The 12,279-nt window shown below is 33.3% G+C and overlaps 1 protein-coding gene across 1 annotated transcript in view; it reads left to right on the top strand.

Annotated features, from left to right (window-relative positions):
- LOC127704195 (uncharacterized) overlaps positions 1 to 12,279 on the top strand; it is a 112,680-nt gene that overhangs the window by 28,845 nt on the left and 71,556 nt on the right. The window contains exon 5 of the mRNA XM_052208131.1: positions 10,863 to 10,947. Within this exon, the coding sequence (XP_052064091.1) occupies positions 10,863 to 10,947 (85 nt within the window). The remainder of the gene's footprint in view (positions 1 to 10,862; positions 10,948 to 12,279) is intronic.

Genomic DNA, 12,279 nt, shown 5'->3' on the forward strand with positions numbered 1-12,279 from the left:
ACTGCATAGTCAGTCAGGGGTACTACTTGTACAAGTAATTTTTATTTACTTGAAGAAGTAAATAAAATATACTTATACAAGTTAATTATATTGTTTGAATAATCTCACCTTAATTTTCTAAAAAATTTACTTGTATAAGTAAATTTTTTTTACAATCCCACAAAAATTCTCAAGTTTTGAGATGTAAAATCATGCCTTTAACAATTTTTCTCAGGTTAGCTCATAATTTTTGATAAGAGTTCAATGTTTTATCTCATTAATTCAACAAAGAAACTGATTGAGCAAAGATCTTAAGTATTTGCGCAAGGCCTTCAAAAATTGCTCCTTGGGGGCTTGTAAATGAGCAGTGTTCTAAAGATAAAAGACAAATGAGATTTTCATTGTCCATGAAATTACACTTAAATGAATAGTAAAGACATCTGCAAAGGACAGACAATTCAAAATTCTGTTAGAGCAAAGAAGTTCTAAGAATTCAAGAAAAGAAGATAGGATGACTTTTTTACTTGTATAAGTAAAAAAATCTGAACGCCTAAGGGACATAACTAGGCCAAAAAATAATTTACTTATACAAGTAAATAAAATACACTTGTATAGGTATCCTACAAATTTACTTATATAAGTATATTATAATTACTTCTTCAAGTAAATAAAAATTACTTGTACAAGTAGTACCCCTGACTGATAGTAAGCTATAAACGACCATGAATTGACAAATGTAAAACAATAAAACTGAAGCATCCTGATTTATGTACAAAACAATTATGAAAAATAAATATGATATTAAGCAACAATCACCAAATTAGTGGGTCCTCACTATGGACAGGTACATGCAGAATGTGGCGGCTTAAACATGTAAGCTGGCACAAAACTCTCCCCTAACATGGGACAGTGTATGTACATAATCTCAGACTGAATCTTTAAAAATGTAAATTGGAAATTACTTTTGAAAGTGGTAGGATTGGATAGCGTACACATTTCTGTACAAACATTATTTGATACATCAGAAATAGCTGAGAATAATGCCTGAGATAAATATTTCCACTAATTCTTCCACAATATTCATCTGAACTTCTGCCCCAAGTTTGCCTTTGGTTTTTTAATTAACTGCCTATAGCGCCCTTGGTGCTTTGATTTATGTCTAAACAGTGGCGTGAGGCTAACACTTGGCCATTTAGTGGTTTAGTCAGGTATTTTTCGCCATCCAACTTCAAATTAAAGTTTCCTACAACTTGGATTATTATTGACAGCACAGAATATCCCGTGATAAAACCTAAAGCTCCTAGAGCTCAGGCAACCTTTTCATCATATAAAAACAGAAACACTGAAAATACTTGTGAACAAAATATTGACACCTGGTGGTTTAGTCAACTATGTCTCTAATGCATATGTTGGTTGTACCTGAGTGACTGTGAAATAGTTGAAAGATGTAGAATAGTTCAATTATGTGATCCAGGTGACAGTGTGATGGCAGACAAAGGTTTAAATGTGCAAGATTTGTTTGCTCACTTTTTTCAAAAAAAGAAACAGAATTAGTTCGAAAACTCTTATACAGGATATAAAAGTCTCCAATTAACACGTGCACATAGAGATAATTATTGGACTTGGCAAAACTTACAAAATTGTAATAAATCCTATGAATGGAACTGAAACAAAACTTTCATCTCAAATAACATTTAGTTGTTTTATGTTGTGTAATTTTAGAACTTGTATTGTGCCAAAGGATGCATAAATAAAAGTGACGCAATGAAGTTTTTTCTGATATATATATACAAATATTATTTACAATTACATGAACATGTAAATTGTAATGCATATAAAAATAAGGAGATGTGGTACATGTATGATATTCAGTGAGTTTATCGAACCAAAGTGCATAAGAAATGGGTTAAGCAGTTACAGGTGTTACTGTCACCGTACAATCTCCAACAATTAGAAAAACTTGTACTGTGTAAAAAATTTCAGAGATCTTACAACTAAGTTTTGTTGTCTCACCTTGACTTTGGTGAATTGTTTATATCTGTTGATGTAAATATAAAAAAGAAGATGTGGTATGATTGCCAATGAGACAACTCTCCACAAGAGACCAAATGACACAGAAATTAACAGCTATAGGTCACAGTACGGCCTTCAACAATGAGCAAAGCACATACCGCACAGTGAGCTATAAAAGGCCCCGAAATGACAATGTAAAACAATTCAAACAAGAAAACTAACGGCCTAATTTATGTACAAAAAATGAACGAATAACAAATATGCAACACATAAACAAACGACAACCACTGAATTACAGGCTCCTGACTTGGGACAGGCACATACATGTACAGACAGAATGTGGGGGGGTTAAACATGTTAGCGGGATCCCAACCCACCCCCTAACCTGGGACAGTGGTGTAACAGTACAATATAAGAACGAACTATAAAAATCAGTTGAAAGAGGCTTAACTCATCAAATGGATAAATACAAATACAAGTGGAGATGGCCGGGTAGTTGTACATCCGAACAACAAAAAGACACTAAGTACAGATCTGAGAATACTCTCATTTACTGACAGCTAGTTCAAAGCCACTAACAACTGATAAAAAAATCTTGCATCTAAGACTAAATTATCAATCCGTAAGCTCCCTTTAGAATTTTATAAATTTTAGATTTTACATTTCTGAGTTATGGGGTTTTATTCATTAAAAAAGGGGGGATTTTCCAGTTTTTGGACAACAACTCAAAAATGCTTTAAGCAGTCCGCATGAAACTTTGGTGAATTATTTATAGCTATTGATGTAATCTCTTTATTGATTTTCATAAATTTCAAATATTACATTGAGAAGAAATTGAACTTTATTTGTTTATAGTCTGGCAACAGATTTATTAAGTATTGCGCAACAGCACAGTGTATTGCACAACAGCAAGAAATCTTATATTGAATATAAATTCAATTCATATAACCGATTTCAAGTTCTTTGACTACATTTATTCAGAAACTATAATATGTCAAATATTTAATTACAATCCAAATTCAGACCTGTATCAAGCTTGAATGTTGTGTTCATTTTTGCCCCAACTGTTCAGGATTGGACCTCTACGGGTGTATCCAGCTGCGCTCAGCGAATCAGTTTATTTCTTAATTAAGAACTCCTTTTTGTCGAGCCTGCGACTTTTGTCGAGCCTGCGACTTTTGTCGAGCCTGCGACTTTTGTCGCAGAAAGCTCGACATAGGGATAGTGATCCAGCGCGGCGTTAGCTAACTTCTTAAAAGCTTCATATTTTAAAAGGTGGAAGGTCTGGATGCTTCATACTTTGTATATGGATGCCTCATGTTACGAAGTTTCCGTCAGTCACATGTCCAATGTCCTTGACCTCATTTTCATGGTTCAGTGACTACTTGAAAAAAATGTTAAGATTTTTTGTAATGTTAAATTCCCTCTTATTATAAGTAATAGGATAACTATATTTGGTATGTGCGTACCTTGCAAGGTCCTCATGCCCGTCAGACAGTTTTCACTTGACCTCGACCTCATTTCATGGATCAGTGAACAAGGTTAAGTTTTGGTGGTCAAGTCCATATCTCAGATACTATAAGCAATAGGTCTAGTATATTTGGTGTATGGAAGGACTGTAAGGTGTACATGTCCAACTGGCAGGTGTCATCTGACCTTGACCTCATTTTCATGGTTCAGTGGTTATAGTTAAGTTTTTGTGTTTTGGTCTGTTTTTCTTATACTGTATGCAATAGGTCTACTACATTTGGTGTATGGAATGATTGTAAGGTGTCCATGTCTAGCTGGCAGGTGTCATCTGACCTTGACCTCATTTTCATGGTTCAGTGGTCAAAGTTAAGTTTTTGAGTTTTGGTCTTTTTTTCTAATACTATATGCAATAGTTCAACTATATTTGGTGTATGGAAATATTTTCTGATCTATTTGTCAGTCACACAGGTTTTTTTTTACCTTGACCTCATTTTCAAGGTTCATTGCTCAGTTTTAAGTTTTTTGTGTTTTGGTCTGTTTTTCTTAAACTATAAGCAGTAGGTCAACTATATTTGTTGTATGGAAGAATTGTTAGCTGTACATGCTTGCCTAGCATGGTTCATTTGACCTTGACCTCATTTTCTTGGTTCATTGGTCAATGTTTAGTTTACTTGGTTAATGTTAAGTTTATGTGACAGTTGTAATAAAGCTTTATATTTAGGACTATCAACATAATATCAATGATTAGTAAAGAAGGCGAGACATTTCAGCGTGTGCACTCTTGTTTCATTCATAAATTACTTTATACTTGGAAATATAATTTTGCTTGGAGTTATAGTTTCTAAAAAAAGTATTGTCATTGAAAGAGTTGACATGTTGCAATGTACATTTATTCTACATAGTTCTATGGTACCAAATCAAAAGTTTATATAAAAGAAAGAAGTCAAAGGTTTCCCATCATAGTTTAGTTACATACATTTTTTTTTGTACCTGAGGTCGTTGAATATAGATCATTATATAAATAAGGAGATGTGTTATGATTGCCAATGAAACAACTATCATCCATACATTGTACTTACCAGTAACAAACCACATTTGCAAAGTTGAATAAAATACAGTTGATAACATTTACTTATTACTAAAAAGAAAATGCCAAACTATTTTAAACAGTATTTGACTATAAACATAGATAAAAAAGGTACAAACTCAGGGCTCACACTACTTCAGAATCATAGGGAGAAGTGACTTCTCTTTTTGAACCTGATAGGGAGAAGTGGTGAGATGTGAAAGAGAAGTTCTCCTTCGCGCGCTGCTACAATGTTTTGATTTTACTATAGTATGATTTTACTATAGTATAAAGGGTCATATGTAAATAATGTTCTTTTTATATTGTTCAATTCATATCTGAGTATACAATTAAATTAACAGTTCAAATTCAAAGTTGTATAAGTTTAGGTTCTTGTGAGAAACTACCAACTAAATATCTAGCACTAAAAAGATTTTTTTTTTTATGTCAAAAAGGTAAAGAAATTATAATATATGAATTACAATTCAATTAAAAACTATCTTGGTTATCATGTTATGAAATTCAGTGTTTCTCATCAAAAGATATACAAAGTTAAGCTGGGCCATAATATATTGATATTAGTAGTTAATCAATATTTAGAAACAATCCATATACATTATATGGAATTATATACATTAATCAATTAGATCTAACCAAAAGTCTGTTAATGCGTGTGGAATGCGTAATTTTTCCTTTCGGGATCAATATTCTTCTGTCAGCTTTTCCATTCATGTGTCCGTAGTTATTATTGTAAAAATACGGATTTCGGTCATAGCTGGTCCGGTTCCGATCCGTAGTTCGTAAACGATTAATGGCGGACGAAGAAAATTTACAAAAATAAACGATGTTTGACAAGCTATTTGGAAAGGAATATGATGTTTTTAATGCAATAAATGGATTAAACATTTACTGGAGGCAACTTTGATCACTTTCAAATGACGTAACAAACTTATTTTGCCGCCGAAAGTTAGATTGATATACGCTCTCTGAATAACAAGTACCGGAAGTGCATGCAGTGATAAAAAGTTGTCTTTTTATTAAATAAACTGCTACACATTGTAAAGTCAATGCTTAAACCTCTTTTCTTAAGAAAATGATTCGTTTATGTCTGAATTTCTTTAATAATCAATAAAAAATTGATGTTTTATCAACTTGGTAAAAATTGAAAATGTCCGATGACGAAAGCGACTAAAAGCGAGTATCGTAAACAACAGGGCGACTTGTTTTCGCTTTTGAGGGTCGGGCAAAGCGAAGTGACGGACGGGAAAGCGACTTCTTCGCCCTACTCGCCTGGTAGCGTGAGCCCTGCAAACTGGACATAATGCACTAGTTCATAAACAAGTGAGAACAATCGCCTTCATATAGTGCTCAGAATATGACATTCATAAAACTTGTTCAATATCATTAGAGAACTCTAAATCTTAAATACTGAAAGCCACCTCTGATATCAAAGTACAATGTACTATGCAAGATAATGATATAACTGGACTAAAAATACACACAACCTGTAATTAACTGCCTTTACAGCGCTTTCGCACTTTGATTAATTTTAGTTTCCTGTGTATAATTTGGAGTTAAGTATGACATCCATTATCACTGAACTAGTATACATATTTGTTGAGGGGCCAGCTGAAGGACGCCTCCGGGTGTGGGAGTTTCTCGCTGCATTGAAGACCCATTGGTGGCCTTCGGCTGTTGTCTGCTCTATGGTCGGGTTGATGTCTCTTTGACACATTCCCCATTTCCATTCTCAATTTTATACTAAAAAGTTGAATGCAGATGATGCATATGAAAGGATCTAAAGCTATTTTAAAGAAGATACCAAACAAAGCATACATAAACAAAAGCAGTACAGACAAAAATGATATCATGCAGATTTCATATCTGTCAAATAAAATAAAATATTTTACCTACCTACCTACCATGTTTCAAACAATAGGGTAGGAAAAGGGCAAACAAACAATATTTTACAGAAGGTTTTAACAACACTTAAGTGTACATTATTTCAGAACATTTGATCAAATTATAGATACCTTCATATGGTTTAACACTCATGGCAAATTTTGAGTAATTATAAGTATTTTAAATATTGTCTATCAGATAATAATTCATTCATTTATGTAAATGATGGTTGATGGGTTAAGAACCTGATGTTCAGTGGTTGTCGTTTGTTGATGTGGTTCATAAGTGTTTCTCGTTTCTCATTTTTTATATAGATTAGACTGTTGGTTTTCCTGTTTGAATGGTTTTACACTAGTCATTTTTGGGGCCCTTTATAGCTTGCTGTTCGGTGTGAGCCAAGGCTCCGTGTTGAAGACCGTACTTTGACCTATAATGGTTTGCTTTTACAAATTGTGACTTGGATGGAGAGTTGTCTCATTGGCACTCATACCACATCTTCATATATCTATTGATACAAATATTAACAAAAACATGTTGAAATTTCAAAAATGTCTAAAATTAATATTCAGATATTTAAGCATTAATCCACATCAATGTTCCCCCCCCCCCCCCCCCCCCCCCCCCAAATCCTCCCTGTATATTGCTGCTTATAATATGTATACATAAAAATAACCCCAAACCTGTCTAAAAGTAGAAAATAGTAGGTATATGCATCAGAAAAATGCTGATGACTGAGGGCCGGCTGCTGCAAAAGCATTCATTACCTTCTGTCTAGGTAAGACGATACTTTTTTTATTTACGCAAAATCTGTTTCCCTGAACTATTTCTTGTTTTAAAGTCAAAATTGTTTGTTTATCAAAAAACCATAAACCAAATATAAGTAAATGTTATTATGAATAAATGAATTTCATGAAAGTTTATGTATTTTACCATATTTTGTTAGTAAATAAGTATTGAAAGTGGCATTATATTATCATTTGTTATGTTTTTCTACTTATCAAGTGCATCAGTTAAAAATTATAAATAAGTTTTAAAAAATCCAATAGAATCCAGAATCAAACTAACTTAAATTTTGATTTTAGTAATATCCTGGATCCTAATAGAAAGGAGTAGAGCCAGTAACCCCAATAAATGGACCCATGAAGGTGTATTTTTTTTAAACTTCAACTGTTTTTTAGTAAATCTAATGTGAATGTATTACTAAATGTATTATTGTTTAAAGTATAATAAATAAAATTGTATATCTGCTTCATATATTATAAATATATTAGCCTGAAATAAAAATGGAATCCATTTTAGTCAAGATTTCTAGAAATTTGTTCTCCTTTTCGACTTTGACCATGATTTCACATTGGATAAAGACTTTTTCAGCTGAAAAATTTGTTGGCTAGGGGTGGTACCACTGATAATTTTTCAGAATACTATCATTATTTTTTCTTAATTGTGTTAAAAAATAAGGTTCTAACAAAATTCCCCTTTTTTATGATGTCTTGAATACATCACTAATGAAGCAATTGGTGAAAATTTTCCTTAACTGAAACAATTGGATATTTAATTTAAACATATGCTTTCATCAAAATTTAACAACATTATCACAGTTAAAAGTTTTCAGACTTTTAGGGCCAAAACTATGAGTTAGTGAACCAACTCCTTGATCATGTTAAGTACAATCCAGAATTTTTCAAGTACAATGTACAAATCTGGATATCCCAATTTCTACTAGAAAACTATTGGAATTCTGATTTGTACTGGATTTTAATTAATATAAATCAGAATTCCAATTTCTCCTTGAAGATATTGGAATTCCAATTTGTTCTATTTGGATTCTGGATCCTACAGAGTTCCAATTAGTACTGTAATATATATATATGTTGTTTTGTACACTTTTTGTCTCGCCGTGACAGAGTCAAAAAGCGAGACATAGGTATGCTGTTTCCGGCGGCGGCGGCGGCGTCATCAATGTATTAGTTTGTGATTAGGTCTAGTTTATGGGAAACCACTAGTGGTAGGTCAATGATATTTGGTATGCAGTTCAGGGCTTCCAAAATTATTTTTAGCCAGCCGCACATTTTCTATATTATCCCGATTTTAATCCCTTAAGACTAAATAAACAAAAGGCAATTATGGTAATCAGTTGCGGAGTTGGCCATCCCAATCATTGATATTTAAAAAAAAACGATATTAAACTTTCTTTGATTCAAATTCGAAGTTCTGACTTAAACTGTTAAATTGGCAGTGCATCATCCGAAGTGTGCAACATCAGCGTACTTATATCTGCCTTAAACTCTTTATTTGTGCAAAATAACGTTGTCAAAAACTTTACTTTCGTTTTTAAATCTGAAACCGGATGTTATCTTGACAATGGTAAAACATGGACCAGAGACGGATACGTAAATTCCGTGTACTTTTGCAAAGCATGAATGAGTGTAAGTAGCTCATTCTACGTTATTTCTTCAAGAAAATATTCGAAATAAACGTGAGATAAAGGTATCAATGACAATTTAAGCTTTTTTTTAAAGAAATTAGGATGCATAATTAAATTTCACACTTGCGCACATGCACATGCGCACACGTGTACTAGTTCAAACAGAGACATGTCTCTGGTTCAAACAAGGTGGTTATGACGATTTTTCATTTTCACCTTCTTTAATTTTTTCATCAAATCTTATTTGTAAATGTATTTCTGATAATTTAAATCTTTTTGACTATATAATAAATGTATTTACACTTTTGGTATTTAGCTACATTTTGCCTCCGAATGACCTTAGATCTACTCCGAATCACCTTTTGACGTCAGGCAACAATCACTTTTTAATTGTGACGTCAAATGTTTTGAATTATGATGTCAAAGTTTACGGGAACCTGATTGATTTTACGTAATGGCGGACAAATTTGCGTACAAGTGTAAATACGTCTATTAGATGCAAACCGGTGAAATGTAAGAAAATAACTTTGAATAGACCGATCAATGTCCGGTTAAAAAAAGTTTACCTGTCACCTGAACAGGTAAATTTCAGCTGTTCGACAACTAATTAGCCTTGATTAAAATGAGAAGGTATTAAAATAGGGGTTGTTTTGATAGTACTTAATGATCATGTCACTTTTATGACCGGAAATGTGTGGCTGTTAAAGGCAAAAGGTTGGGTCAAAAAGATCACGAATTATGTTAAAATGACAGTCTCTTAAGAAAGCCTTGAAATCTAAAAAGTAGATGACCGTTTCGTGCTTTGCCCAGCCGGACTTTTACCGGACATTATACAAATGTCCGGAATATATGACCGTTTTGGAAGCCTTGATGCAGTTGTATTAACATTGGCACATTTCATTTCCATGGAGATTATTTGGCCCTGCCCCCTCAGTCATGGTCTGTTGACTTTAATATTTTGCTTAGTTTACATGTATTATGTACAATCATATTTCGTATGCAAATTTATTGGCATTTGCAAGTCTCGTTAGCATGGAGATTATGTAGCCCCACCCCCTCATCATGGTTTATTGACTTTGAAACTTTAACATAATTTACAAGTTAATGTTTGTGTTTGGGATTGTTTAAAGGGAACTACTTATGATAAGTATTTGGTATGCAGTTGTATTAGCATTGGCAGATCTCATTTCCATGCAGATTGTTTAGCCATGTACCTTCAGTCATGGATCACTGACTTGAATATTTGCATAACTTACATGTTAAAGTATTGCTATTTTAATTTCAACATTTGCATTATCAAAATTACAAAAAGGCGAGACATATCTCTGTGTTAACAGTTTATAAGGCATATATATTTCTATACTATTGTTTAGGGACCAGCTGAAGCCCGCCTCCAGTTGCAGGATTTTCTTGCTGTGTTGAAGACCTATTGGTGGCCTTGGGCTGTTTTCTGCTTTTTGACGCATTCCCCATTTCCATTCTCAATTTTAAATATATATAACTGAGGATTAAATTTTTATATCCCCGCTTTAAAAAAGTGGGGATATACTGTTTTACCTCTGTCTGTCCGTCCTTCCGTCCATCCCATGAATATTTTTCGTCGCATCTTTCTCAGGAACTACATCATAAGGATTCTGGAAATTTGGTTTCAGGGTTTATAGAAGTCAGCTATACCCTGTGATGCATTTTCAGATTCATCACTCAACAACAAATGCATATTTGGGCTGGGGGTATCATCAGTGAGCAGTAGCTCGCAGTTTCACTTGTTATACTTGATTTTAGTTATGGAAGTTGCATGATTTTTTTGCTGAACAGTAAGTAGGTACATTTCAGATCACTTTGGAAGACAACCCAAGAAATGAGTTGTTTAATGAGAGGTAGAAAATAATTTATCTTTTTACTGATAATGATGATTGCATTTTATTTATCGGCACTCAAAAAAAGATAGAAAAAACATAGCTGATAGGGTAAATATTTTGTGATCAATATTACTAATTATGATTACAGTATGACAGTGGTGGAACATGTGATGCACCAGATACTTGTAGCGGTTGTAACGAGGGATTTTATTCAAATGGACCTTATTGTGAAAGTGAGTAGAAAGCTCTTTATTGGGTGTTTGAATACACTTAAATAACTAGATATGACTTTCCCATTATGCTACATAGTAGAAGTTTTCTTTGATATGAAGGAATATATTTTTCATTATTATCCTAAATTTTGGCATCTTTGCTAGCCAAGGGTTACGATCCAGTCCCCTCCTATCCACCCTTGGCTGATTAAGCCAACATTTGTGATTACAATGCTGCGCCATCTAACGGTAGATAAAAGTCACATCCATTCCGACTAAATCATTCTTGACCAATGGCAGCACTTGAACTCTCTTCAGTGTGGAGGTGTAAAAATGGTTGTGTCTAGTGTTTACAAATTTCGTGAATCAGGAACCGAAAAATATACGTTGACATTCCAACATTTCCACTAGAAACATACTCAAGAACTTCATTTAGTTGATTAAGAACTTTAAAATTGTCACTAAATATTGTTCTATGTTTTTGGGGTATAGACTTGTTGCACAATCAGCACTTGGCAATTGTTTATTTACATTTTCTACATTTAAAAGTGATCATAGGGGCTTTTTGATTGGATATAGCCAGTTATAACTGCGACCAATGGAAATCATTACCTCGTGGATCTGAAATTCCATCTTAATCTGCCAAAGTTAGAGAGAAGGGGACTGGATGGTAAGCCTAGGCTAGGGAAGATGAAATTTTGGAGAAGCTGAAGAAAATAAATAATGAATGCAAACAAGTAATCTAGTAACTTGTTGGATGGAACCAACAAATTCATATTTGATCTGATTGGTAATCATTTGACTGGGAATTTGAGTAATGAAGAGTTTAGTGAAAAATGCATATTCAAAAAGATTTGTTTGTCCTTTCTTATTACTAATTTAAAAATGTGGGAGGTCCTTGATATTTGGTATGCAGTAGTATAAGCATACACACATTTCATTTTCATGGAGATTATTTGGCTCCTCCTTGGTATGCATTGTATAAGCATTTGCAAGTCTCATTTTGATGGAGATTGCATGGCCATGCCCTATCGTCACGATTTTTTTTACTTTAAAACTTGCGTATTTTACAAGTTGAAGTTTGTGTTTAGGTTAGTTTAAAAGGAACCACTTATGAAAAGTCAATGGTATTTGATATACAGGTTTATAAGCATTGGCATTTCTCATTTCCATAGAGGTTATTTGGTCCTACCCCTTCAGTCATGGTTCATTGACTGAATATTTTGCATAGTTTACATGTTTAGATATTTCCATTTTAATTTCAACATTTGCATTTTACTATCAAAATTACAAAAAGCAAGATGTCACTGTGTCAACAGCTGATAGTTAAATAATAACTTTAAAGATGGTCAT

Source organism: Mytilus californianus, unplaced genomic scaffold (genome assembly GCF_021869535.1).
Source record: "Mytilus californianus isolate M0D057914Y unplaced genomic scaffold, xbMytCali1.0.p SCAF_6, whole genome shotgun sequence".
Classification (NCBI taxonomy): domain Eukaryota; kingdom Metazoa; phylum Mollusca; class Bivalvia; order Mytilida; family Mytilidae; genus Mytilus; species Mytilus californianus.